Below are 27,531 nucleotides of genomic sequence, written 5' to 3'. Positions count from 1 at the left end.
GCAATTCAATGTAACGGAGACTTAGTTCTTTAGGATTTACTTTGGAACAGGAGGACTTCTTACATTACTTGCAAAAGAAGGATGCAAAATCTTAAATTTTCAACAGTCTACTTGTTTTTTATTCTACCTTGTGGTTCTGTATCAAGAACAGTGTGTCAGAAAACTTTTGCTTTGTGAGTTTCTGTACAGAAGCCAATTGTTAGCCCGGGCTAGAGGGAGGTGTCCCTGCCCATGGGAGGGGGGGGTTCGAAATGGATGATCTTTAAGGTCCCTTCCAACCCAAACCATTCTATGATTATCACACAGTTAAAAATAAAGAAGCTAAAGGACTTTCCATCTCAAAATTTTGGAGAGAAGAGGATGATCACGATGTCACTTTTTGAAGGTGCATGAGGCTCTGTTTTCTATATTGGTTAAGCTGCATGTTAAAAAAAATTCTGTTTCTTAAGATGCAGTTATGTTCAAGTGTGATGAATACAAAATTTCCCTTTTGCCTGAAACTAATCAGCATTACTTATTCATGTATTTAGAGATGTCCAGATTCAACATTTTGGTCCACAGTTTTGGTCAATAGCTGGCTGAATATGAGCCAGCAGTGTGCCCAGGGAGCCAAGATGACCAGTAGCATCCTGGCTTGTATCAGAAACAGAGTGGCCAGCAGGACCAGGGGAGTGATTGTCCCCCTATACTTAGCACTAGTAAGGCCACACCTCGAATACTGTGTTTAGTTTTGGGGCCCCCACTACGACAAATATATTGAGGTGCTGGAGCATGTCCAGAGGAGGGCAACAAAGCTGGTGAAGGGTCTGCAGCACAAGTCTTGTTAGGAGCGGCTGAGGGAACTGCGATTGTTTAGCCTGGAGAAGAGGAGGCTGAGGTGACCTTATCACTCTACAACTACCTGAAAGGAGATTGTAGTGAGGTGAGTGCTGGTCTCTTCTCCCAAGTGACAAGAGATAGAGTGGAAGGAAATGGCCTGAAGTTGCACTAGGGGAGGTTTATATTGGACATTAGGAAAAAATTCTTCACGTAAAGGATTATGAAGCATTGGAATGGGCTGCCCAGGGAAGTGATGGACTTACCATCCCTGAAGGTCTACAGATGTGTAGGTGTGGTGGTGCTTAGAGGCATGGTTTAGTAGTGGACTTGGCAGGCTTAGGTTAACATTTGGACTTGGTGATCATAAAGGTCTTTTCCAACCTTAACAATTCTACAATTCTAACAAAATGGTTAAATAATTCAGTTCCTTAGGGTCTATAAATTTATATGCCATATACTGTGTGTTTGTATTTGTATTGTAATTGATAAATTGTGTTTTTTAAAAAGCATACATACTTCTATATATGTCCCTGGTAGTACTTCATGCTACTTGCATTACCATCAAATCTAAAATAGCTAATAGGCTTCAGTTTCTTCACAAATATTTTGCCCCTTCTCTAGTGAAGAGAAGGTTTTATACATATTAAAGGTATTACAATAAAATGCCTGAGTTTTGAGAAGTCTTAAAAGCTAGCATTGCATGCACTTAGAATTAATTTCCTAATGACATTGTAATAGCTATTCAAGAGTTTTGGGTAAGCATTGGTTTAAGATTGATTTGTATTTTAGTATTCTTGCTGAAGAGTAAGTACATAGCAAAAAAAATACTGCTGCTCTTTCCTAGCATAACTTGGTATATTCAAAATGTGGCGACTTTTCAGGTGTTTTGTATTGAAGAATTTCCAGTTGGGGAAAAAAGTAACTAATAAGGATACAAATACATTTGCGACACTCCCAATTTTAAAAGGTGTGTGCAACATTCTGAAAATAGAAAGTAGAAGTAGATGAAGCCTCAAGTGTTAGCATGTTCTCTTTGGCAAGGCAGTCGTCTTTTCCTAAGTTTTTATGATGAATTGTGTGACCAAAATGCAGGAAACCCTTATGTCATATACAATGGGCCTGGTTTTACTTTCTGACAGCTTTTTCCATAATATTTTCTCTAATTTAGCTTAAATCTGTTGAACTTTAGATCTCCTGTGGAATTGGGTGCATCAGGCTAGGCATCAATCTTGCACCCTTGCAAATGAGTCATCCTATTTTTGTCAACTACTTGTTTTATGCATTGCAAACTCATTTTGGACCACTTGTCAGTATTGCTTCTAATAGTTTTCTCCACAGATCTTTTGGTTTCTTTTCTATCATCTGCAAACTGTACTACTCTCTTCATTTACCCGAGTGATTAATGAAAGTAGTAGCATACCCTTCCAACTTCACTGATGCGTCATTCTGGATTTCTAGTGAATAATAAGCACCACTCTTTGCATGCGGTAACTTGTATGATACAGTTACGTATGTCAGTGATCCACTTACCCAATGTTGTTTTGAAATGAGTGGGTATTTGCTAAGGAGAAGGGAGTAAAGAGTCTTCTTCACAGAACAGATTAAAGCAAACCAATTCCATAATGGAAAGCTGAAATTCTGACTCTGCGTACTTGTTTCCAAAGGTACTGATTTTACATCAAATCAACTTGTCTTATGCTCCACCGATAAAATTTCTGTCTGGGTAGGCTCTGAAGATAATTATTGGAAAATTTGAGAAAGGAAAATAACATTCCAGCTCTTATTTTGTCCTAAGACATTACCTTAACAATACCGAACTTCAGTTTACTTCAAGCATTTGGAAATACGAGTGTGACAAGGAAACTGCACAACACAGAGCCTTGATAGGGGGCTTGTGGGACATATATTTCTGCTTATATTGTTTAGCATGGGCACTTTCAAACAATAGTTACATAGATTTTAGCATTTGTATATGTATGTTTTAATTTAGACTGCTTAAGTGTATCTTCTGTCATGTTTAGAACTTGTTCTAAGCACAGATGTTTCTTAGCCTTAGTTATAGACACTTTTGTTAAGAACTGGCAGATGTACTTTGCAGAAGATGCTAAACTTCCCCAGTGCAAAGAAGTTGTAATTTTTATTGCCGCTTATGTGAAACACACTAGTGTGCAAGAGAACTTAGAGGTCAGCTGTTCTGAGGAACTAGGAAAGCCGGTAAGTGCAACCGCTTTTAAAAGCAATAACAAGTCTTGTTTTGTCTTACCTCTTGAGCCTTCTGCTGGCACAAATGAATTGGAGGTGCCTGTTCAAAAAGGTAAAATAACAGAATGAATCATACAGAAATTGTTGGCAAAAGTAATAGCAGCTTCAGCAATGTAACATGTCAGTGCAGTAGCTCATAATAAGTCTCCCCAGTTATTTGTAAATGACAGATTTAGGAACTTTGGGTGAGTACTTGAGTGAGGGAAGAGGAGGAATTGTAATTAATCTCTGGTAGAGAAGCTTGAACGCTTCTTGGGCAGAACTTCTATTTAAAATAATATTCTTACAAGTAGAGGAAAAACTTGATGATTGAATACAAAATAGCTGTGCTTTCTATTGTTTACTTAAAATTAGCTATAATTGTTTTCTTAGGTGAATCTTGATTTAATAAAGTTAAGGACCTAGCAAACAAATGGTTAAATGTTGGAAAGTTAAATGGGTACAATTTCATTTTTCACTTAGCTTTTTAACACTTAAGGAGATCTTAAATTTCAGTTCTGGTGGTCTTTTCCTTTCTCTTTTTTTAATGACTTTTCATTGCATTGAGTAAAATCATGTGGGCTACTTAGAGCAAAGAGTTTTATGCTTTCTGGTAGCTTTTAGACCGTAAGTGAAATCTGAACCTGAAGTTGAACTTCAAATTTAAGACTTCATGCGGTAATCTTGGCAAAGTTATGTTAAGTAAATTAAAAATAAGTCTGTCAAAATAGAATTTTTCTGCTTGTTTCTGTGATTGTATCTGTAGTCTTTTTAATGTAGCTATAATATTGTCAATAAGATCATGCTGAATTCCCTCTAAAGGGAAACTTCATCACTTTGTTTACCAGTGAAAATTAATGTCCTTGAACTCTACTTTTTTATGTAGTTAAAAATGAGTGTTTATACTCTTCTGGTATAGAACAGCCTTGGGAAAAAAAAGATGTTGTTTGGCATAAAACTGATGAAGTACTTCTTAGGAACTTAGGTTTAATTTTATAACTTGCAACTGAGTTCCGGTAATTTTCGAATGTCTAACTGTTACCTGCCCATTGTACTGCCAAATTAGAGTGGCAAAACCCTGCTACGTGTCCAAATTCAGCTTGGTTGCTCTTTCAAACTGGAAGAACTGCACATGAAGTTTCCCATCCCTGGGACGTATTGTTAGAAGCAGAATTTTTTCAAGAAGAGTCTCTGGCAATAGTAGAGGTGTTGACACTGTGCTTATGCTGTAAGATTCACTGGTTATCCGGAGCTCCCTTTAGAGAGGAGAGAAGTGAAGTGAATGGATCTGGATTGCAGGCTTGCACTGTGTGTGTACCTAATTATGCATGCATTGGTAAGGTGATGAGCTTACTGTTTGTTTGCCTTTTTTAAAGTTTTTTTTTTAGACCTGTAACAGAGAAAAGATTCAAAGCGAACTATAAAAGCTAAGGAAACAGATCTGCCTTACTGAGCCTGGTGGTGAGAGTGTTTTAAATCATATTTTTCTGATTGTAAGATGAGCTTACTGTGACCAGAGCTCTACCTTAGACTTTGTTACCACTTTGGTTGCAGTTGCAGACTGAAATTGTTGGAGGTACTTAACTACTTTTTAAGGTATCTTTTTAAAGATATGTGTAAGAGCCGATTTCAGATAGGATAGTTCATGAGATAATTGCACTTGTCAATAATTGGAAATAAGAGTTGTAGCTGAGGCATGTACTTTGTACAGATGGATGAGTTGGGCAAAGTCTGCTCTGTTTCAAAACTCTAATGAGCTCAGTCACCCTATTAATATATGGTTTCCTTCTTGCCTCAGGTGGTTCTTAATATGTAATTGTGGTTAAAGATTGAGTGGTATCTAACTTCTGTCTCTCCAGGTGAAGATGGAGCAGGTAAAACTAGCTTAATAGGAAAAATTCAAGGAATCGAGGAATACAAAAAAGGAAGAGGATTGGAGTATTTGTATTTAAATGTGCATGATGAAGATCGAGATGGTAAGTTTGTGTTTGTAATAACGTCATAAACCACTTGGAAAACAATGGTTCGGTGTGATATTTGGAACAGCAGTGGGATGTTTTTCTTCCTTGATAATTTTCGGGAGCTCAGCTTAGACGATGAGTGATTTCCATAATAAGGAAGTTTCTTAGTGTAATTCTTTTAGTGGATAGCATGAATGACCTAAGTGGTAGTGAGGGTGAGGAATCGGTCAAAAGAAAAGGCTGAAAAGACTGAAAACAGTCTTAGTTGCAACATTCTGAATGGATTATAGGCAAAGGGCGTTCCTCGGGTCTAGAGGAAAGGGCCTAGGCTTGTATCTTGCATCTTAATTATTGTAGCAAGTATTTATCTTTTTGACATACAGAGAGACTTTTGTCTTGGTGGTATTAGAAATCTGCAAGACTGCGTATCATGTATTGATGGGTAGGAAAACGTGCACAGTACTAAAAGAGACTTTAAAAACAAACAATAACAAAACCAGACAAACAAAACCTGCAACCAAACCACCAACCCAAAAATTTGGAGGAAGGAGAAAGTAAAGTAGCAGTAGTGTGTCAGGTTGTTTGAGTTGGCTTATGGCTAAAAGGTAAAAAAAGATATTTAAGATTCAGACCTCAAATAGCTACAGATATGGAATGGGTAATTGATGCTTATAGATGGGGGTACAAGGAAAGGAGTTTGACCAGGCCCTCTAGAGGTGTGGTTAATTATTTAGAGGAAATAATTTTAGAGGGAGTGGGATGTTAATAAGGACATACTGGAAACTCTGGGGAAAAATGGGAACTCTAGTGCACGCTGTAAGAACAAATATAGATAGAAGGAGAACGAGAAGAAGTGGAAACATTGGGATAGTCTATTTGTATGGTGATTGTCCTTTTGCAAATCTGAAGAACGACTTTCTTGCCTGCTAAGTCCACGTAAGTAACTAAAAAACTTGCAGTTCTGCTTCAGTTCTCTGATGGGCCAAGGTGTATTTTGTACTTTGAGTTACATAGGCATATGACATTGGAGTTTTGAAGGGGAGATAGTAGACCTTGAGATCTGAGCAGACCAAGAGTTGAGAAGCATTGGCTGAATTCACCCAGTTCCCCCCTCCTAAACTGCATCTTGAAGAAAATGTTTTCTGTCTCTAAAATGGTGAACATTACTTTTGGAAATGTTAAATGCTATCTCTGGATTTTCGCTTTGGGATAATGTATTAAAGATCTTCAATTATTAAACACCAGGGTTTGGAAGAGGAGGGTGCCCTCCAAAAACTGCAGTTTACTTGGGTTTTATGTATGTTCAGTTGGCTGATGAAACATGTCATCTGCTTTCCTCCTTGTGTTTTGCATGTCTAAAGAAGATTTAATAGCCATTATGTGCTGTACTGTTTTCATTCATAAAACGTATTTTTCCTTTTTTTTGTAGACCAAACAAGATGCAATGTATGGATTTTGGATGGTGACCTGTATCACAAAGGTCTTCTTAAGTTTGCTTTGGAGGCAAGCTCTCTAAAGGACACTCTAATTATGTTGGCAGTAGACATGTCTAGGCCTTGGACTGCACTGGATTCTTTACAAAAATGGGCAAGTGTTGTAAGAGAACATATTGACAAGTTAAAAATTCCTCCTGAAGAAATGAAAGAGATGGAACAAAAGAGTAAGTATCCTGCAAATATGTAGGAGTACATTTAAATCAAATATGCCTAATGCTTTCTGCACCATTTAATTTCTTCATTTCAGTCTTTTTCATTCTTTGAAAATGTGACTTATAGTTCGGAGTTATCAAGTAAGTCAAGCTTCTAATAAGTCTCAAGTAGCTATATGAACAATACTAGTATTTCTTTCTAACAGAAGTACCTTAATTTAGTAGGGGGGAAAAAAAAAAAAGATCTTTCAGAATGAACTCAGCTGGGTTGAATTTACCATCTTGCTTGTTACTGATCTTAATAGATAAGATTCTCCTAGCAAAAAAACTTCTTGGCTCTCAATTGTTATTTTGGTTTTTTTAAAGGCAAGTCACTGCATCAGCTTCTTAACTGTTCCTGTAATTAGTCACCCTAGAGAATCTGGGACTTGTTCCCTGCCTACTAGAAGTGTAAATGTTGAAAGGATTCATGACAGCATGGTAATGTGTGGGCCCTTTCCACTTGAACAGTTTTATCATAGTTATTATTGACATTAATGCAGCTGTATGCTTGCTTCGGCTTGGATGTGGTATAGTTCGGTCAGTGTCTTGTCTCTTTAAACACATAGAATACAAAGATTTTGCAGGATTCCTTTAAACTGTCTGAACTCGCATCATGGCTCCCTATTACTTTTGAGTAGCCACTGTATTTCCCTTGGGGTACTAAAAGGTGACTCCCATTCATCTGTCAGTGAACTACTACAAGGAAGAGCGTTAGAGAAAGCTATGTGTTAAGATCAAGTAGCGTGATTAAACTCTGTTCATATGTCTGAAGTTGCTCTCTGGAACTGGTATGTTCTTACGTGACTGCCTGCCAGACTGCTGAATAGTTTTTTTCAGAAATGCAGGTTGTAGCCTTGCAGGGATAAAGTAGCCCATAAGGTGACAGGTGTAGCTATCTGGACCGGGGGGCGGAGGTGTTGGTTGTTTTGTTTATTCTTTTGAGAGAGATTCTTCTAAGGGAAGTATCATATCTTCCACGAGAAGAAGAAGGAGGGAAGAGCTGAGCACATTTGGGTGTGGGTTTTGTTTTGTTTTGTTTTCAGGGGATGGTGTGTGTGCGTGTATTAAATGCCCCCCCCCCAACAGTTTCATGGTAGAATTTTAGTGGATGAAAATACTAAGGACACAATATCACTGTTATCAAAAATGTGTAGGCTAATAGTGTTGCTTTTTCACTGAGTGAACAGAATAATGAAACTCTACAAAGTCCCAGAAATGTAGGTGACGAAAAGCCGCTCATTAAAAGTTTTGCCTGTTCTCTTGTTCTTTTATCATCTGGTCTAATTTTTAGAGATATTGATGTTCTGCATATTTGGTATAATAGAAGCCCTAGACACAATCCAGATATAACTGGAAGCTGGTTTTGATTTGAAGCTCCTGTGATGTGGCTTCATGCATTGCTAGGTAGGCAGCAGCTTGATGCTGCCAGAAGGCAGAGGAGAGGAATCTTGCTTGCCTGACTTCTGGCTACGTGGTCCTACTTCTTATGTCAGGCTCAATGCTCCTGAGAGCCTCCTGTGAGCTGATTTAAGTTGCTAAGGGGACTGTATTCTCCTGAGGGTTTGTGTGTGTAGTTTTCTGGAGGTGTGCTGCTGTGTTTGTCTTCCAGCTCTAGCAGCTTAACTCTATTCAAAAGACAGGCTCTGTGGGCACTTAAACTGGTATGGAGAGGCAGTAGGGGCTACATAGCAGCTGCGTGTGATGGGTTGGAATAGCTCTTCCTGTTACTGAGTTCAGCTGTGTCTAATGAAGCCTTGTGGCCTGGTCTTTCTCATTGTCTCTGAGGAAAACCTGAGACTGTATTCCACAGTCTTTGAGCTGTGATATACTACATCAATCCTCCTTTTTACTGTTTTCTGTACCTGTATAAGGATTAGTACATCACAATCATACAGTGGGAACCTTGGCACTCCGCTGGAGGAATTCTAGCACTGGAGTGGTGTGACTTTTGTTATCGTGCAGTTATCCCAGAGCAGACAGGATGCTGTGTAGGAAAGATTCCCTTGAGTGGCTGGCATTACTTCAGGAGAACTCTGGGTTTAAAACATGGCCAACTGGTGAGGCTCTCAGAAGCTCTCAGACCAGAATGAAGTAGCAGCATTCCCTGAATAAAAGCCTGAGTTGACTCTTTAAGTAGAGAATCACAGAATCACAGAATCACAAGGTTGGAAAGGACCCATTGGATCATCGAGTCCAACTATTCCTAACACTCCCTAAACCATGTCCCTAAGCACTTCATCCACCCGTTCCTTAAACACCTCCAGGGAAGGCGACTCGACCACCTCCCTGGGCAGCCTGTTCCAGTACCCAATGACTCTTACTGTGAAGAATTTTTTTCTGATATCCAACCTGAACCTCCCCTGACGGAGCTTCAGGCCATTCCCTCTTGTCCTGTCCCCTGTCACCTGGGAGAAGAGGCCAGCTCCCTCCTCTCCACAACCTCGTTTCAGGTAGTTGTAGAGAGTAATAACATCTCCCCTCAGCCTCCTCTTCTCCAGGCTAAACAACCCCAGCTCTCTCAGCCGCTCCTCATAAGACTTGTTCTCCAGCCCCCTCACCAGCTTTGTTGCTCTTCTCTGGACACGCTCCAGAGCCTCAACATCCTTCTTGTGGTGAGGGGTCCAGAACTGAACACAGTACTCAAGGTGCGGTCTCACCAGTGCTGAGTACAGAGGGAGAATCACCTCCCTGGACCTGCTGGTGACCCCATTTCTGATACAAGCCAAGATGCCGTTGGCCTTCTTGGCCACCTGGGCACACTGCTGGCTCATGTTCAGTCGGCTGTCAACCAGCACGCCCAGGTCCTTCTCTTCCGTGCAGCTCTCCAGCCATTCTTCCCCCAGTCTGTAGCGCTGCATAGGGTTGTTGTGCCCCAAGTGCAGGACCCGGCATTTGGCCTTGTTAAACCTCATCCCATTGGTCTCAGCCCAGCAGTCCAGCCTGTTCAGATCCCTAACGGTAATCTATGCATGTGCTTTTTGTTATTGTGAACTCCAAGATCTGTAGAAAAGTTGAATGATCTTGGCCTAATAAATCTTTTTTTTCTCTAGGGTGAAGTAAGTCTTGCTCTGTTAATTTAGCTAATGCTTTTCTAGGTATGAACTCAGGGCTTCAATCGGTTTAGTGAAGGTAGTTGAGGTGGACTAATATAAATCGGGACAAAGCAGTAAGGATGTACTGGAGTAGTTAGCTGCTCATTTACATGATGCAGCTGAATTGTCTTGCTGCCCAATTGATTTTTGGTTTAATTGGGATGTGCTGCTCATGGAAAACTAATCAGTGGTGGGTTCTAGTAGAATCCAGAATGTTTGCTGTGTGAAACGGGACCTGTGATGTGAAAGGTACGGACGTTTTATGCCTAATATTGCATGCCTGACTGTAGGAATAGCAAATGATTGTGTAATTAAAGGCTTGGGTGTATACATTGTAACCCGACAGGAGAGTTATGCTTGTAACTATCTTTTTTTCTAATTCTTGTTATATTCTGACTTACCCTCCTTGCTAAATTTTAAAGTAGTATCTGATCTACTGTAAAAAAAAAAACAAACACCAAAACAAACAAATGTTTATTATGCTATTTACTAATTATAAAACTAGTTAGTAACTAATATTTGTGTATTCTTTTTGCTTATTACTACTGTAGATTTGTTGTATTGCAAGAGAGAAGTATAGACAAAGGAGTTTTAGGTAAAACCTAGTACACAATAGCAACTAAGCAATATGTTTATTCTAGCAAACTCTTCCATTAATTTCACCAAGAAAAATACAAGGAAACTTATGTCTTTTAAGAAAGGTATGGAGCAATAATAGTTTGTAGTAACTGCCTAGTTGTTCCACAGTGATACAATAAAAATGGGTTAATGCTATCCCTGTGGACAGTTTCATCTGATCATGTTCTGGCTGCTGGTAAAGCAGATCTCAAACTTAATAATGCTCTGCTGTGCTGCACAGAGCAAATAGCACTTGGTGCATGCTCAATCTTTTCAGCATGAAAAAGCAGTACTATTACACACTTAACAGTCCTAGGGATCAATGGCAGTGGGAATCATTGTTGAAATAATAAAGTAGCTGATCTTTTAATGTAACTTTTTTTACTTTCAGTGGTAAGAGACTTCCAGGAATATATAGAACCAGGCGAGGATTTTCCAGCTTCTCCACAGAGAAGAAATACTTCATTACAGGAAGACAAAGATGACAGTGTGATTTTACCCCTGGGTGCAGATACACTAACATGTAACTTAGGCATTCCAGTAGTAGTAGTTTGTACAAAGGTTTGTTTCGCATTTTAGGTGTTTTGTCTATTTTATTTAAGCAACTCTGTCAATTGTGGATTTGGGGTGGGAAACACATCATTCTTAAGTCATTCCAAATATCTTGGATAAAAGTTCTTTACAAATGTTTAATGTTGCAAGTTGGTTAGTTTCTGGAAGCCCTGATTGCATGTAATTTGGGAATAGTTTTTCCTTTAGTTATACCAGTTTTTAAGGAATTGAGGAATACCTCTAATCTGAGGTATTCTATCTAGTTCGTAGAAATGGGATAGTAAGCAACTAGAGTTCTCCTTGATCCCCACAGTCCTCCTTATTTGACAAATAGTGTTTTGGTAGGTGTTTTTTAAAATATTTCTGATCTTTTTATGAAGATTAATATATTTGAGTGTTTTAGTTAGTAAAGTGCTGATCTTAACTTTCTTCAGTTCTTAGGGTGTTTCTGTGATCTGTTTTGGTTTCTGTTAGATACGTAACAAATTATTAGACTGAAGAAATGATGGTGCAATTCTCTTGTGGCTGTTTTTTGTCTTTTTTCTTTTCCCACCCCGGCTCTTCAGTTCTCATTGTCATTAAGCATAACTGCATCCGCAGACTCTGCTGGCCCACAGTGAAAGAGTAAACCATTGGATGTGTGTGCTGTTCCTTCACTGGAAGGCTTAACCTTGTCACTTGAAATGCAACTTTATTCTCACCTGCTAGCTCTCTGTTATTCTTCTCCCCCATCCTTCTTTTTTTTCCTCTCCTTCCACATTTCTTGCTTTTACTTCTCTTTGCAAAGGCCTGATTAGTAACTAGATTAAAAGCACCATGTCCTGTAGTACCACAGTGTGTAAAAAAAACCCTAAAAAAGTTGTGCTGAAAATGATGATGTCATTCTGTGGGGTCAGTCTTCAAAAAAGAGTTTGAATTATTGCATTGGGAGCGTGAATGAAAACCAGCCATCAGTTTACCTCCCAAGTTAATGCTGACCACAGTAGATGCACATCAAGTTATATATTATTTTTTAAAAGAACTTGTTCAATTATGCTTCTAAACTATCTCAGCAGGTTTTTATTTTTCTCTGCACCACCCACCTCACTCCATCCCCCTTGCCCAGTTGTGAACAGGGCATGTAGCAGCACTGCTATTTCAACAGATAACGGAAAGTGGCGTATTAATTTTGTGTTTATCTTGACAGTGTGATGCCATCAGTGTTCTGGAAAAAGAGCATGACTACAGAGATGAACACTTCGACTTCATTCAGTCACATATCAGACGGTTTTGCTTACAATGTATCCTTTAACACATCATAAAGATAAGAATTACTCAATTAAATCTTTGCATTTATTATAAACAGCTTAAAAGAATATTTGCATCTGTACCTAAGTAGTATGCAATTTCTTTACTGTAGCTGGCAGTCTGCTTCAGCTACCCCTAAGACAATGTTGATTTAAACTTCTCTACTTTGGGATTTTTTTTTTTTCTCTTTTAACTGAGCTGCAGGAAGAGTCTAGCCTGTCCCCTTACCATTAATTTCTTTACTTGTTTTCATTTCTGTATTTCGATGTCAGCTTGCAAATCAGCACATCTTAGGTGACAAGATCCCTAAAATAATAAGTCCTTCAAGCATGATCTTGCTTCAGGTGCACATAAGGCATGTTACTCTTTTTGACCCAAATATGCACTTGCTTCAGTGTTCAGCAGTTCCACAGGATGAGGTGATGAGGGAAGGAAAGAATTGCTGTAGGAAAGATCCACTGGACTCTCTTGTGTTGGTACAGAGACAATGCACATGAGCTGTCACTGTGCTGTTGTTACTTTTAAACTTCATTTTATTAAAAGTGTATAAAATACTGTTTACTGGTGTTTAGTCATCTAGACGTGCTGAGATCTAGGTTTCAGATGCCAGTATTATGCCTACATTGTGTCTTCATTTATGCTGTAGCAAAGGGAAGTTTAAATGCTATTAGAGAGACAGCAGTTAACAGATGGGAAATTAGTTCAAGAACCTGAGACCTCACTTCAGTACTAAGATGGCACTTTCAAAAGGCTTCCAAGACCTAGTTTTTTAAAATAGTAATTGTAATAAGTCTTGTGAGTGCAAGAAAAATACAAAAGATTAGTAGGAATTAGTCTCTGACTGTATATGCCACGTACAACTTGGAATTGTATTATAAACTCCATTGAATGGGAATTGGATCCCATTATATATTAATAACTTTCTTCTAGAATTTGAATTGCTTGTGTGTAGAAATAAATCAAAGGGTTTGGCATTTTTATAATCCCAAAGTAAAAATTACTCAAAATTTCCCTGTCTGCTTTTATTAATCCTGTGCATAAGATCTGTTAATTTGATACCAAACCCTGCTGGAATGAAAGCACTCTCCTGATCTTTTAGTAACTGATGTACAGCACAACTCATTTGCCTTCGTTTTTTTTCAAAAGCAGATCACTCTATAATGGAAGAATTTCCTCCTCTGATTTAAAAATCCAGGTGGGGAAGTGAAAGATTTTTGGCATTTTTGAAAGTACTAGTGTTAGTGCTGTAGTGTCTGTGTTGCATTATGTGACAATGACAAGATACAAGGATATGGCATGAAAACTTTTGTTTACTAAAAGCAGAAGATATCGTGGTGAAACCACTGCTATTGTGGGATTTAAAAGTGAGAAGAGGCTGTACTGTAATCTAAAAGCTATGGCTGAATTCACCTAAAACAAATACAGAAGGAAAGATTTAAATCGCTAAATAGCTTTTTTGAAAGACGAATGTTGGAAGTTTTTGCCTATGTAATTTTGTATTCCCTCTCTAAATTCTACAAAGTAGATCACCTTTAAACTAACAAAATAGTTACTTTATTATCTCTTACTAACCACTAAACTGAATTTTCTTTAACATGTTTATTCAGATGGGGCAGCACTTATTTACACTTCAGTAAAGGAGAACAAAAACATTGATTTAGTGTATAAATATATAGTCCAGAAGTTGTATGGATTTCCTTTCAATGTTCCAGCTGTTGTTGTGGAAAAAGATGCAGTATTTATGTAAGTTATCTCCATTATGTGTATACGACTGCAGAATGTATTTGTGCAAGACTGGATAACAGCATTTAGAGCCTTGGTTTTTTATGGCTTTCAAAAATTCTTTTTAACATTCTCAGGAGTTGAAGTTTGGTGAGTGCCAGTGGACTGAGATTACAAATACTCACTGCTCCAAAGAGAAGTGTTAAACTCTTGAGATGTTGCTCTTCTCTGTTATGGTGAACCAATCTCTCATTAGTCATAATAATCAATAACTAGCTTGCATAGCAGAATGGGAGCTGTGACAACTTTCCTGGCTTTCAGTTCTGTGCAGTTCAGGATTGCATACAAGAATAACCTGAAGTAACAACAGAATTTAAAACCAAAATAATCTTTTATCTAGTCCTGCAGGTTGGGATAATGACAAGAAGATAGGAATATTGCACGAGAACTTTCAGACACTAAAAGCAGAAGACAGTTTTGAAGATATCATAACAAAACCACCTGTCAGAAAGGTAAATTGAGATATTTTGGCATTCATCTTCTTAGCTGTTTATTCACCTGTCAGTTTCTTGACTGTTTCCCTTTCTTTGAGACTGCTTCCAGTTTATCATTAGTGTGATAAACTGTGTGTGTTTATTTTGTTCTTAAGGGTCTGCTTTAATTGTCAAAAAATCATTATGTAGTTCTGTTCTACATAGCTCTTTGTCAGCTTACACTGGGCTTTTTTCTGCTTCTGTTACATTTTTCAAGGCTATGAATATACTTGTTTTGCTTCCAGTGCATATTTGTATTGAAAAGTAAGTATAATTTAACTGTTGGGCATGTTGAGTTAATATTTCTTAAGAACACTCTGTTTTGCCCCAAGTTGATCATGACTTTGTAATGCTTTCTGTTTCAATTGGAGTATTTAAAATAAGAAAGCTTGAGGCAGTGTAAAATCAAAAATAACACATGAATATGGGTTCTACATATATTCAGTGTATTTTTCCCTCTCATAATATTTAACCAAAGGTTTTGACAGAACTACTTGAAAACACACATGTGGGACTGTTGAGAAAAATGCCAGCAGCAGTGGGCCTCACGTGTACAGAAGTTATTCAAGGCAAATATTTCTATAGCTTTTCCTAACAAAGCTGAGAATTTGAGACTGATCATATTTCCGGGTGTGAATTATTTTAGCTGAAAAACTATTACAATATCCTTTCTGCAGTCTCTAGGGAAAAAAATCAAGACACATGTAGTAGTGTGTTATATTGAAAGCACCCAAGGAAAATATAACTGACTTTTTTTTGCATGCTTATAAACTTCAGGCCTGATATTTTCCCTGCTTGTCTTGGCAAAGTTTTTGTGGTGAGCTTATTTGGAGGGAGAGTGCTTGTGATTTGATGCATAGGCTTGGGATCCAAGATGTCTCTGTCCAGTTCATATATAAGTCTGATGCAACACAGTCACTTCTGCCACAGTTATGTATAAAATAATACCAAGATTTGGCCTTGATAAATTAAGAGATATGAGCATGCTGTAGAGTCTGTACATCTGTGAATGTTTCTTACAGATTCTGAGATCTATTTCAAATCTGATTAGTTTAGCTTAAATGGAATCATGAAGTAGAGGTCTTAAATATAGAAAATATGATCTGCAGTCAACATTGTGCTTCACACATTTATTTCCATTGTTGAATGCCTTAGTCATTGGTCATGGTTTAACACCAGCTGGCAACCAAGCAGCACACAGCCACTCACTAATCTCCCCCTCCCCCACAGTGGATGGGGAGGAGAATGGGGAAAAGAGTAAAACTCATGGATTGAGATAAAGACAGTTTAATAGAACAGCAAGAGAGCGCAACAATAATAATAACAGAATATACAAAATAAAGGACACATATTACAATTGCTCATTAACCAGGAGCTGATGCCCAGCCCATCTTTGAGCAGTGATTCCCCCTCCCACTGTGGCCAACTCCCCGGTTTATATACTGAGCACGATGTTATATGGTGTGGAATATCCCTTTGGCCAATTTAGGGCAGCTCTCCTGATGATGCTCCTTCTCAGCTTCTTGGGCACCTCTCTGCTGACTGACCGTGGCAAGTTGAAAAGTCCTTGGCTTAGTATAAACACTGCTCAGCAAAACCTGAAACCATCAGTCTGTTATCAATGTTGTTCTGGAACTAAGTCCACAACACAGCATTATACCAGCTACTAGGGATAAAATTAACTCTATCCTAGCCAAAACCGGGACAGGCCCATTCACGAGGAAGTATAAAAGGAAGTATGTTTCTTTCTTTTAGTTAAAATCATGTTAATGTTTTTGTATTGCAGTTTGTTCATGAAAAAGAAATAGTTGCAGAAGATGACCAAGTGTTTCTTATGAAGCAGCAGGTAATTTTCTGTTTAGAAAACAAGCAGCCAGTGTTTCATTTAACAACACTCAATAAAAATCTGCGGTTGTTTTCCTAGTTTCTGTAATATCTAACACAACATGGGTTTGTTTGGTTTTTTGCAGTCACAGTTGGCGAAACAACCACCTACTGCTGCAGGAAGGCCAGTGGTTAGTAATAAAAATTTTAAGTATCATCACATGACAGTTATTCGCTTTCATATATCTAGAAGGTTCTTTGGTTTAAATGTGTTACCAAATATTCTTTGATTGAATTTTTTTAAAACTACATAGTATTTGAAGTCTACATCATACACTGCTTTAAAATTATGACGTGTCTTCACAGCTAGTCATGACGATTTGTATTGAAAGCTAGGGCTAAATGTCATGGCTTTCCTTTTCATATGTTAAAAGGCATCTAAGCAGTTAGTTGGCTCTCCTTTCTGTCCCAGAGCTTACCAGGGAGCAGACTATGCTGGCTGAATTGCCTTGAGTTCTATATCCTAAATTTGGCATTATCTCTCTGGGAATATTAAGTCTCTGGCATAAAATTAAGATCAAATTTAAACTATGACATCACTTACATTTAAACTACAAATGAAATAACTAAAAGGTAACCCAAGTCAAATGGGGATTATGTGATCTTACAAAGGTGCATCTTTTTAGATGAACTGCAATTATGCAGAAGCATGAATTGTTATCCTTGAAGTAAAGAATAATGCTTTTTCTCCTGGGTTGCATTTAGTCCTTTCCACAGTATGGATGCTATGTGGTGTCTTTCCAAGAAATCTGGTGGCTTTTATGATCCAGTCAGTGCAGTTTTTATGGCCAGAGGCACTACTGAGTAGCAGGTGCATTTTCAAGTTTGTCATTGGCATAAAATGAGAGGCTTCACTACTGCGTTAGTTGCACTTTACTTAATAATTGTAAGAATGTTGTACACAGTCATCAAAATCTAATTCCGCATCATTTCAGATTCTACATTATTAGGAAAAAAAAGAATTGGGAGCTGTGTGAACAAAATGCTTCATTTCACATTCTCTTACATGACATGATTTAATTCTGCAGAAGATCAGCTAGTTAGTTCAGCTTTGGATTTTGTTGTTTTTTGGTTTTTTTTCCTTAGGATGCTTCTCCAAGAGTTCCTGGAGGTTCTCCTAGAACACCAAATAGATCTGTAACATCAAACGTTGCCAGTGTAACACCTATCCCTACTGGATCAAAAAAAATTGATCCCAATATGAAAGGTATCTCTTCTCCTGAGGGCACAAATACATTTGGGGAAGTAAAATAGCTGCTTTGCCTGCTTTTTTTAATATGCTTATTTAGATTCACTGACACGCAAAATCAGTATTTACTTAGAAAATCTCTTTGTTTTGTTTTTTTTTTTGTTGTGTTTTTTTTTCCCTCCCTCCCTCCCCTTGTAGCTGGAGCAACTAGTGAAGGAGTCCTGGCTAACTTCTTCAATAGTCTCCTGAGCAAGAAAACTGGTTCCCCTGGTGGCCCTGGTGGTGTTGGCGGCAGTCCAGGAGGAGGTGGCACTGGAGGTGCTGGCAGCAACTTACCACCATCAGCGAAAAAGTCAGGTATGATTAATGATAAAAGATCAATCAATTGTGAGTTGGGGATTGCAGCGAATGAAGGACTCCTCTTTCAAATGGCAAACAAAATCCCTTTAATGTGAAAAGGCAAAGGCTTATATAGTGCTCCTCGACCCAGCTAACAGCTACCCCAGTGAATTTCCATTGAGCAATGACTAATGCTGCAGATGTGGTCCGTATCTTCATGTTTTGGTTTTCTGCTTGAAGTTATGCACTTCTTTAATGATTCCAAGGTCTTAAACTCGGTAGGAAGCTTCAGGGCCTCTGCTGCTGCCTCTGTGCTTGCTGCTGATATCGCAGGTGTGCCAAGGCGTTGGCTGCTTGCGTTGGCATATGCATGGCAGAGGAATCTTTTATGCCCACAGGGGATCATTCCTATTAGTATAGTTTATCAGAAGTGTGAATGCTACTATATTTAACTAAGTGTTTTATTGGTATGGGTTTTGCTTTTGTTTTCACCGCAATTCAGTATAAACTCATGGGCTCTCAGAGGGTCAAAGAAAAATTTTTCATCTAGCTGTGCAAGTGTGAATTGTGTCCATGTAACTTCATTTTTCCTTTGTTCCCCACCATGCCAATAATGGGTTTATGCTATAAGCCATTTTCAATATCATTCAGATATATTTGGACTTGATATGAGGTTAATTTTTTTTTAACAATACTGTCAGTGTTAAAATAGTTTTAAATTTTATTTTGCTAGTGATCTAGCTCTGATGTGATGAAGGTTTTGATTGATTGTTTGTTGGCAGCTTATAAACCTATTTATGTGTTATTTTCTATTGATAGCCGTTTTTACATGATGTGATTAATAATTAGTATTAATCTAAACATGTCTAATAGTGACTAATCTAAATCTAGATTCAAGACTACTCTGATGTACCTTGCTATTCTAGATTAAAATGTTTCTATATTACTTAAGAACATACCTGTACAGACATCTTCCTGCCTCCTTTCTCCAGAGTTCGGTAAAGCTGTGCTTAGGTGAGAATGCTGGTGTTTTACTAGTACTTGACATTAGTGTTTAGAACAAACACCTTCTTTCCCACTAGCCTTTTATGTGGATCGATCCTGACTTTTATTTTAGTGTGTTTGTACTTCCTTTTTTCAAATGCAAAGCTCAGTTTGCTGAACAAAGTTTGAGTGCTTCCTACTCTGCTGCAGTGCTCCTTTGAACATTATATGGAGATTGTTCAAACAAGTGCAGCTGACGCAATATGAGATGCAGGAAGCACTCACAGAAGAATCCTGTGGGGAGTGGCCAACAATGGGTTTGGGTGATGCCAGACAGATGAAGGCGGCGCTCCAGAAAAGCGGTGTGTCCAAGGCTGTGGCAGAAACTTCAAGAACAGAATTACACTACTAAGGAGAAAAAAATGTTCCCGGACATTTCCTACCAGGCAACACATGAAGGATTAGAGCGTAGCGAGTTTAATGTGGCAAAGGACTAGGTTTTCAAGGAATTACATAAATAAAAATGATTGGCTTAGATGTGGCCTCTTCACCTTCCTCAGTATTTCTTGTTTTGCATTTACTGTTCTCTATAAAACTTACTTTTCAAATCTGAAAATTGGCTAAGATATGAGTTTGGGATTTGAGAATAACTTTTCCTCACAGCAGCTATGGGATATTCCTCTGCTTATAACTTGCAGTACTGGCTGCCTTGATTCATAGAATCACTAGATTGGAAGGGACCTACTGGGTCATCGAGTCCAACCATTCCTAACACTCCCTAAACCATGCCCCTCAGCACCTCAATTCAGATGCAGTATTTGCTCGCTTTAAATGATTTAAAGAGCAGCGCAGTACATCTGGTAAAGATCAGCTTTGTGGATAGTTCCTATTACTTTGCATCTTCAGAAGGGACGCTGGGACATTGTTAAAGCTGCGTATGTGTCAGTATTTTCCTTTACAGCTAGAGATACTAAGCAGACTTGTCATAGTGTTCTGCATTGCCCTTTCCCTTATGGTCTTCTCCATTCTTGTGATAGAGCATGGCAGGATAGAAACCTAGAGTGAAGAATAAGAGTTAAGAGTAAATTGGTGGGGTGAAAATGGTGTTTGTTAAGCTTGGGTCAGGTCTGAGTGTGACTGCACCAATATTTGTGCCATATAAAGTTAGGGAGGAGACCAGCAGGTGTGGAGAGAGGGATTTGCCATCTGCAGTTCTGTGTGTGCTTGTGAGCAACAGTGTCAGGTTTATGCTGACTGAATATTAAAAACTGACTTCACTAGTCTGTGGTGAAACCTTTGATTTACTTTCAAAATGATTTAGAATACATACGATACAGAAAATTGTGTAGATGTGTTCATAACTGCTAGCCTTAATAGACTTTTCTGTATCTTATACTTTACATTAACTCTTCATATAGTGACAATTAATATATAGTTATGGAAGTTTCTTTGAGATATCGGATGTATAGAAGGATGTGACTTTCTGCTGTTTCATTTCTGTTTGTTTTGGGATTTGGCCATATGTCTTTACTCTGCACCCAAAGTGTGCACTAAAAATGTTTAGGAATTGTCTGATCTGAGAATTAGATACTACAGGCCTTCCCAAAACTGTTTCCTAAACATGACTGAATAATATGCATTTATTTTGTAGGTCAGAAGCCAGTTTTAACAGATGTTCAGGCAGAATTGGACAGAATTTCACGAAAACCTGAAATGGTCTCTCCTACATCATCTACATCTCCCACAGAAGGTGAAGCATCTTGAAGACACCAAATAAAACCAGTTGTTCAGTTTTCTGGGATAATTCAAACTTGCCTCTGCCTCTTCCTTCAGTGACTGGAACTAAAGAACTGAAGTATCTTTCAGAACACAAAGAGTTGTTGTCTGTCTTTCTTTCATATGTGTTGCCCAGCTTTACAAAAGGGAGTTGTACAGATGGAAAACGGTTATCACATCATGTAGGACTACTGTTCACAGTGCAAGAATAGTAATTTTTTTTTCTAGGTTTTGTTGAAAAGTCAGTGTAATTCTGTAAAACTGCAAGTATGTCCACTTAAGTGATAGGGGTTGCTTACAGCAGGAAAACTGATACACACCACAGGCACTTAATTTATATTGATTTTCCAACCTGTTAAGCAAGTTTTGTACTGTCTTAAATAGATTAATCTCTACAGGAGAGAACAACTGCTAGTTTTTGGAAAAGAAAATTAATAGCACAGAGCTGTAACAACAAGCAAGAAACTCCAGTTATACTTGAAAACTTCATTTAGAGTATGATTAAAAAAAAAAATCTGTTTGATCTCCACTGAGATTTACACTGCATTCAAAAACCCATGCAAAAATTCATTCCAAGTGTAAAACTAAATTGGCAGCCAGTTTCTTTGGTTTTTCTCTTTGATTAATTTCAGACACTGAATAAAAGATGTATAAAGAAAAAGCAGAGGTTAAATGTACAGATTATCAGTATCCAGATTTGTCTATATATATATGGCTCAGCCTTAACGTCCCCCAATGTTTCCCACATTAGTTATGGTTTAAAATTGGTCATCAAAACTGTAAACAGTTAATAAAGTATTCTCTGCATTCGAATTTAAATAATGTTCATTGAAGCTATGGTATTCTTGTTCGTTTACAGTGAAATTGAAGGATATTTTACCTCTCAGCAGATAATATCCCTGATACTTAAACTTCCTCAAAACATTGTTTCTGGAAGGAAGTGGGTAAGTCTGCAGTGTTAGTAAAACTATTACAGCTTATCTGACTTTGGATGCTTTCTGCTGTGGAGTGTTTTTAAAAGCGCACTGGTTGCACTGAGGATCCTGCTGCCGACTGCAGTGTGTTGTCTGAAGAAGCAGTTGCCCGGGGTTAGGACTTTACCTAAGCTTTCACTACACAGTTGTTAAGCATCGCATTACTGTTCTGTGTGAAGTTTGTGGTTGATTTTTGCCAGCAGCCACAAAAGTACATCCTGATCAACTGATTGCTAGGAGGCTTCTTTAATTCAGGTTTTCTAGGTTTTTAAATGAGCAAGTCTTACATTATTTTCTCTGATTATTTATGAAACTTGAACCAGGGAAGAGGAGGGGTTAAATTCTCTCTATTTTGAGCATGGTGGTACTCTTCTCCAGTTCCTGTGTTCTGTAGTGGTCCTGGTGAATTACCTCCCTATTTTCAAAGTACCTAAATTTACTTAACCTCTATGTGTTACATATCAAACTGCCTAAAGTTAAGCATATATGTCAAGATTGACTTGGAATATTGAATTGTGGACTGACAAGTTTCAGTAGAGATTCTTAACCATGGACCAATTGTTCAAACTGGAGGCCTTAAAGTTTTGCTTATGGCAGTGATTCAGTAAAGGTGTCACAGGGAGAAATGGATGACCTGCTGATGAACAACTGGATAGAATAAATTATGTCTTGAAAAAAGAAAAGAAAAGATGAAGCTTCCAATCATGGGTGCATGTCATGCATTGCTATCGGAACAGTCCTCTAGATTCTGTATGCAAGCTTCTAGAAACAGAATTGGGGATATTCTTGAGAGAATGAGTCCTGTGCTTATCATCACCAGTGCACTCCCTCGTAATAGTCATAGGTGTTGGGTGAAACTTTGGATATTAGTGCAACATCTTAAGCTAGTCCGTACTGGTGAGGTGTTTGAAAGAGAACTTCAGCTCTTGCAATCTTTAATTTAGTTCATTTGAGCATCTTATTAAAGCACAACACCCTTTCTGAAGCTGGAAAAATAAGTGTGTAATAGATGAACAGCTCTTGTACTTGGGTGCTCTTCTTGGTGGAGGCTGGAAGAGTGGAGAACTTTTATAATGAGTCATAATTTCACTTCTTAAAGTTGGCAAAATGTCACATATTTAAAGCTTCTAAATTTATTTCTTTTCTAAACTGTGATAGTCATTTAGTTTTATTAGGAGGGGCAGTTAATTGTTACTTGCAAATTACTTTTACAAAAAGACTAAGACCTTGGTATCTCTCATCGTGCCTTTTCATTCTATAAGACTAAAGCAGCCTACTTCCCTCCTTAAAGTTCAAACTCTCTTAATACTGCTGTCACTATCTGCAGCTTGTCTGCAGAGTAGACAGTTAAGATGGGATTTACCAGAACTACCATAGAATCATGGAATGGTTTGGGTTGGAAGGGACCTTAAAGATATCCAGTTCCAACCCCCCTGCCATCAGTAGGGACACCTTTCACTGGATCATGTTGCTCAAAGCTTCGTCCAGCCTGGCCTTGAACACCTCCAGAGATGGGGCATCCATGATTTCTCTGGGCAACCTGTTGCAGTGCTTCACCACCTGCTTAGTGCAGAATTTGTTCCTTACATTTAATATAAATCTACCCTATTTCAGCTTAAAAATGTTACCCCTCATCCTGTCACTCCACGTGCCTGTAAAAAGCCCCTCCCCATCTTTCCTATAGGCCCACTTCGGTACTGGAGAGCTACTGTAACGTCTCCTCAGAGCCTTGTGTTCTCTGGGCTGAACAACCCATAGTCTCTCAGCCTGTCCTCATATGGGAGCTGCTTCTGCCCTCTAACAATCTTCATGGCCCACCAGACTCCCTCCAACAGGTCTATATCCTTCTTACATTGGACACCCCAGAACTGAACACGGGACTCTAGGTGAGGTCTCACCAGAGCAGAGTAGAGGGCAACTCCCCTCCCTCAGCCTGCTGGTCACAATTCTTCTGATGCAGCCCAAGATATGTTTGGCTCTCTGGGCTGCAAGTGTGCATTGCTGGTTCATATTGACTTACCAAAGTCCTCGGGACTGCTCTCGATCCACTCTACTCTCAGTCTATAATTGTGTTTGGGATTGTCCTGACTCAGGTGCAGGACCTTGTACTTGGCCTTGTTGATCTTCATGAGGTTCACAGAAGCCCATCTCTCAAGCCTGTCAAGGTCCCTCTGTGTGCCATCCCTTCCCTCTTGCAAGTCAGCAGCACCACACAGATTGGTGTCTTTGGCAAACTTGCCGAGGGTGCACTCCCAGTGTCCATGTCGCTGACAAAGACATTAAACACCACCAGTCCAAATACTGACCACTGAGGAACACTGCTTGTCACTGGTCTCCACTTGGACATTGAGCTGTTGACCACAACTCTTTCAGTGTGACCATCCAACCAATTCCTTACCCACCAAGTGGTCTATCCATCAAATCCATGTCTCTCCAATTTAGAGACAAGGGTGTTGTGCAGGATAGTTGAATGCTTTGCACAAGTCCAGGTAGATGACATGAGTTGCTCTTGCCGTGCAAGATGAGTTCTTGTGACAGAAGGCCCTTGTCACAAAACAGTGCCGGTGAATCCTTCTCACTCTTCATCTTCTTTTGCCATCAAGTCAAATGCCAAAACTAAATAAAAACCAAATTGGTTAAAACAATGAAGCTGATTTGGCAACAAAATGATACTTCTGCATAATCCTTTATTGTGTTTCAATGCCCTAAGCTGTGTGTGGGTTAGCTTTATGATGACTCCAGTTCTGAAAAGAATAACAGCATGAATAACTTTAATTTTGCTTCTAATCACTCCTGTGTGCCTTTCATGCTTTTGTGTCATTTGGTACCAAGTTTCAGTCTAGCACACAATGTGCAGAAAACAAAGATGTAATATAAGAACTACAGGGGATGATTCTTGATAAAGAACAATTAATGCTTTTTAAATATTTCATAGTATGAGTACTGCAAAAGCACTACAAAATAAATAAACCAAATACATTCCTTAAGTCTTTCAGGGCTAGTTCTGTGTAGACAGGGAGCTGGTTAGCTTCAAATTAAACTGTTTGAGGGAGTTTTACAAATCTCTTCTTCCCCTCTCTCTCCACCATGTTCCTACATCAATTCTTTGAGTATACTGGTTGTAATAAAGCTGTTGTGCAGAGTTTAAGCTTGAAAATCTTGAGTAAATGACCACCTTATTTCCAGACAGTTCATATTTCTCTGCTGCAAATGGCAGTCTCTGAAATGTGCACGTAACTTTTAAGTTATATGGACTTGATAAGGTATTACACTCACTTTAAATTTCTAGTGATAGATCTGAAATGCAAATATCAGCCTGCTGGGCTGCAGTCCCTTCTTGGGGAGCAAACTTTATTTGTAGTACATCACCTGCATCTGTAGAACAGTTGCCTATCAAAAACCTCACGGCTTTATGCTTCTCTGCCATGCAGATGCACTCACTGACAAGAGTTGGCTTAACCCTGCATTTGGGAAATGTGCAGAGTTGAGGAGGGTTTAATCTTGTGCCATAAGTGATACTCAGAAATAGCTGTTAAAAATGCTAATTCTTCATCTTCAGCTGTTTAAAAAATCGCACATTTTAACATGTTAGTATGGTGACTGAGGTTCATAGTTAGTATGGTGAAATTGAGTTGCAATACTGAGCCCAAAAATAGAGCTTCAAGAACTGATGCAACACGTCCAAATCTTCTGAGCTCTTTGATGCAGCACTTAGTATATTCCATTTGCTAGCTAGTCATCTTGTATTTATTTCATTTAAAGACAGGGCTAGTATCATGAATAAAAGCTGCTGAGATGCCTGTGTGAGAACACCAGAAGCAAGGCCAAGGAGTGAGCCCTGCCTCAGACTGGGTGACTTCAGAGATCCCCAAATTGTGCAGCAGCGATAAACCTCACCACATCTCAAATGGAATTGAGCCCAACTCCTTCAGTGGTTTGGGCTTTTAAGCTGCTTTTCTATTCCTCTACCTCCTTCTCCCTCAAGCTCTAAGAAGGAAAGCAAAAGCCCCGTAACTGCATTTATAAACATGGAAAAAGGAGGCTATCCATTAGGGATAAGTCAGATCAGTGGAGCCCTGCTGCTGTTTTTGAGTGTGAGGGACTTAGGCTTTAGCGTAATACTGCAACACAGCACAAAGCTAGTGCCTAGAGCCACTGGGGCCTCACTTCATGTAAACAATGATGCATCCCTGGCCTGTATCCACCTTATTCTAGGGCATGAATTAGATGAGGGGATTGGAACTAGATGATCTTTAAGGTCCCTTCCAACCTAAACTATTCTACGATTCTATGATGGCATTTACTCAACTGATTCAAGGATCTCCAGTCACACATTTTCGTGAATTAGTTCAACATCAGTGGCAAGGGGTGATAACTGTCATATAGCTACACTGTAATCTCCCCTAATGAGGTGGCTTTCTCAACTTAATTACTATTGCTTTTTGGTCACTATGGTGGGTATCTTTGGAGAAGACATAATGAGGGAGAAAACTAGGTCACTCATCACTAATCTGCTTCCATCCATCTCTCACTCTCTGCCTGGCTGACTGGAGATGTTGCCATAGCACAGGATCTCACTCCAGGGCTGCTTCTCTTTCACCATGTCCTGACTTTAGCTCTGGTTCTGTTATTCCAGCACAGGCCATGGTGGAGTAGGAAAGACTTCTCTTTCTTGAAAACTGTCAGATGTAGCATAGATACAGAAGAAAATTAATAGATGTACATCTGGAATGGGATTTCCATTACTGGACAGTTAATTACAGTTATTTGCATTAAACAGGCTTGTTATTTGTCTTAACTGTTGGTTTGATTTGCATTCCCTCTTTAAAGGAAAGATACTGTACTCGAAAGACAGTTCTGATGAAAAAGGGAAAGAACACCTGCAGTTCGTGTAAACAGCAGCATTTGTATGTTTTAACAGAATGCTTTAAGTATTTTTAAGCTGTCAGGTCCTACGCTGTCACCCAATTTTCATTCCTTCTGTCACGTTCCTGTTAAAGTTCCTGTAGCTTTGCTGTTGCTTTGCTCTCCATGCACCTTCTTTTAAATAAATAAATAAATTGGCCTAAATAAGTTAGGTTTTAAATGGCAAGCTAGCCTTTATCATTCATGCATCATTGATATGCATTTCCTGGAGAAGGCCTGAATGGGAAAAAAGTTACTCTTAAAGACAGCAGTAACTAGAAAACAGTTGCCATATATTTTATCTTTTGTAGGCTTGTCTTGTCTTCTTGTGACTCCTTGAAAAACAGCAATCTGTCCTCAAGGCAGTTATCTTCAATACTAACATCTGTGTTCTGAATCTATGCTGCGTTAAGAGATTGGTAATGACTCAAAAGAACAACTACAAAACAGCCTTAGACGCTGCCCAACACCTTAAAAGAACTCACAATTCCTTCTGTCACCGTTAAGTCCCGTTTCCCTCTGAACAGAGCGCAGCCCAGTCACACATTTTGTGGCTTTGGAGTTATTCAGCCCTTTTGAGATATTATCAAGAAAAAATACAAAACAAAAAGGGATTTTCCTTCAGAAGGAAGATGCCAGCCTCTGTAATATAATCTTACTTATAATGTACTGATGTAAAAAAAATTGTAATAAGGGCACTGGGGACTCCTAAGCGGTGACAGTAAATGTTATGGACTACAGCTACCTGCTCAGTCCTGCAGTATGGGACACTGCCAACCAAGTTAGGTTAGACTCATTCCAACCCCAGGCAAGAGCTAGGGCACACCCATGGCAATACCGCACTTATTTTAGTGGAACCTCCCATGCCTTGGGAATTACGGGACTTGCCTTACTCATTTGCCTCTCAAGCCAGTTCCTACAGCCAAACATTGTTTATGGCACAGACAAGCCTGTACTATCCTGCC

General features: G+C 38.9%; 1 protein-coding gene across 1 annotated transcript in view; it reads left to right on the top strand.

Moving 5' to 3' along the window:
- DYNC1LI1 (dynein cytoplasmic 1 light intermediate chain 1) overlaps positions 1–26,647 on the top strand; it is a 33,852-nt gene extending 7,205 nt beyond the window's left edge. Inside the window, exons 3-13 of the mRNA XM_054058535.1 lie at positions 4,920–5,036; positions 6,451–6,681; positions 10,813–10,982; positions 12,160–12,253; positions 13,868–14,003; positions 14,383–14,494; positions 16,302–16,361; positions 16,486–16,530; positions 17,486–17,606; positions 17,787–17,945; positions 20,563–26,647. Coding sequence (XP_053914510.1) covers positions 4,920–5,036; positions 6,451–6,681; positions 10,813–10,982; positions 12,160–12,253; positions 13,868–14,003; positions 14,383–14,494; positions 16,302–16,361; positions 16,486–16,530; positions 17,486–17,606; positions 17,787–17,945; positions 20,563–20,675 — 1,358 coding nt within the window. The 3' untranslated portion in view covers positions 20,676–26,647. The remainder of the gene's footprint in view (positions 1–4,919; positions 5,037–6,450; positions 6,682–10,812; positions 10,983–12,159; positions 12,254–13,867; positions 14,004–14,382; positions 14,495–16,301; positions 16,362–16,485; positions 16,531–17,485; positions 17,607–17,786; positions 17,946–20,562) is intronic.
- The last annotated feature ends 884 nt before the right edge of the window (positions 26,648–27,531 follow it).

The sequence above is a fragment of the Cuculus canorus genome, chromosome 2 (genome assembly GCF_017976375.1).
Source record: "Cuculus canorus isolate bCucCan1 chromosome 2, bCucCan1.pri, whole genome shotgun sequence".
In the NCBI taxonomy this organism is placed as follows: domain Eukaryota; kingdom Metazoa; phylum Chordata; class Aves; order Cuculiformes; family Cuculidae; genus Cuculus; species Cuculus canorus.
Note: the sequence above shows the minus strand (reverse complement) of the source record. Positions and strands in the feature narration are given on the sequence as shown.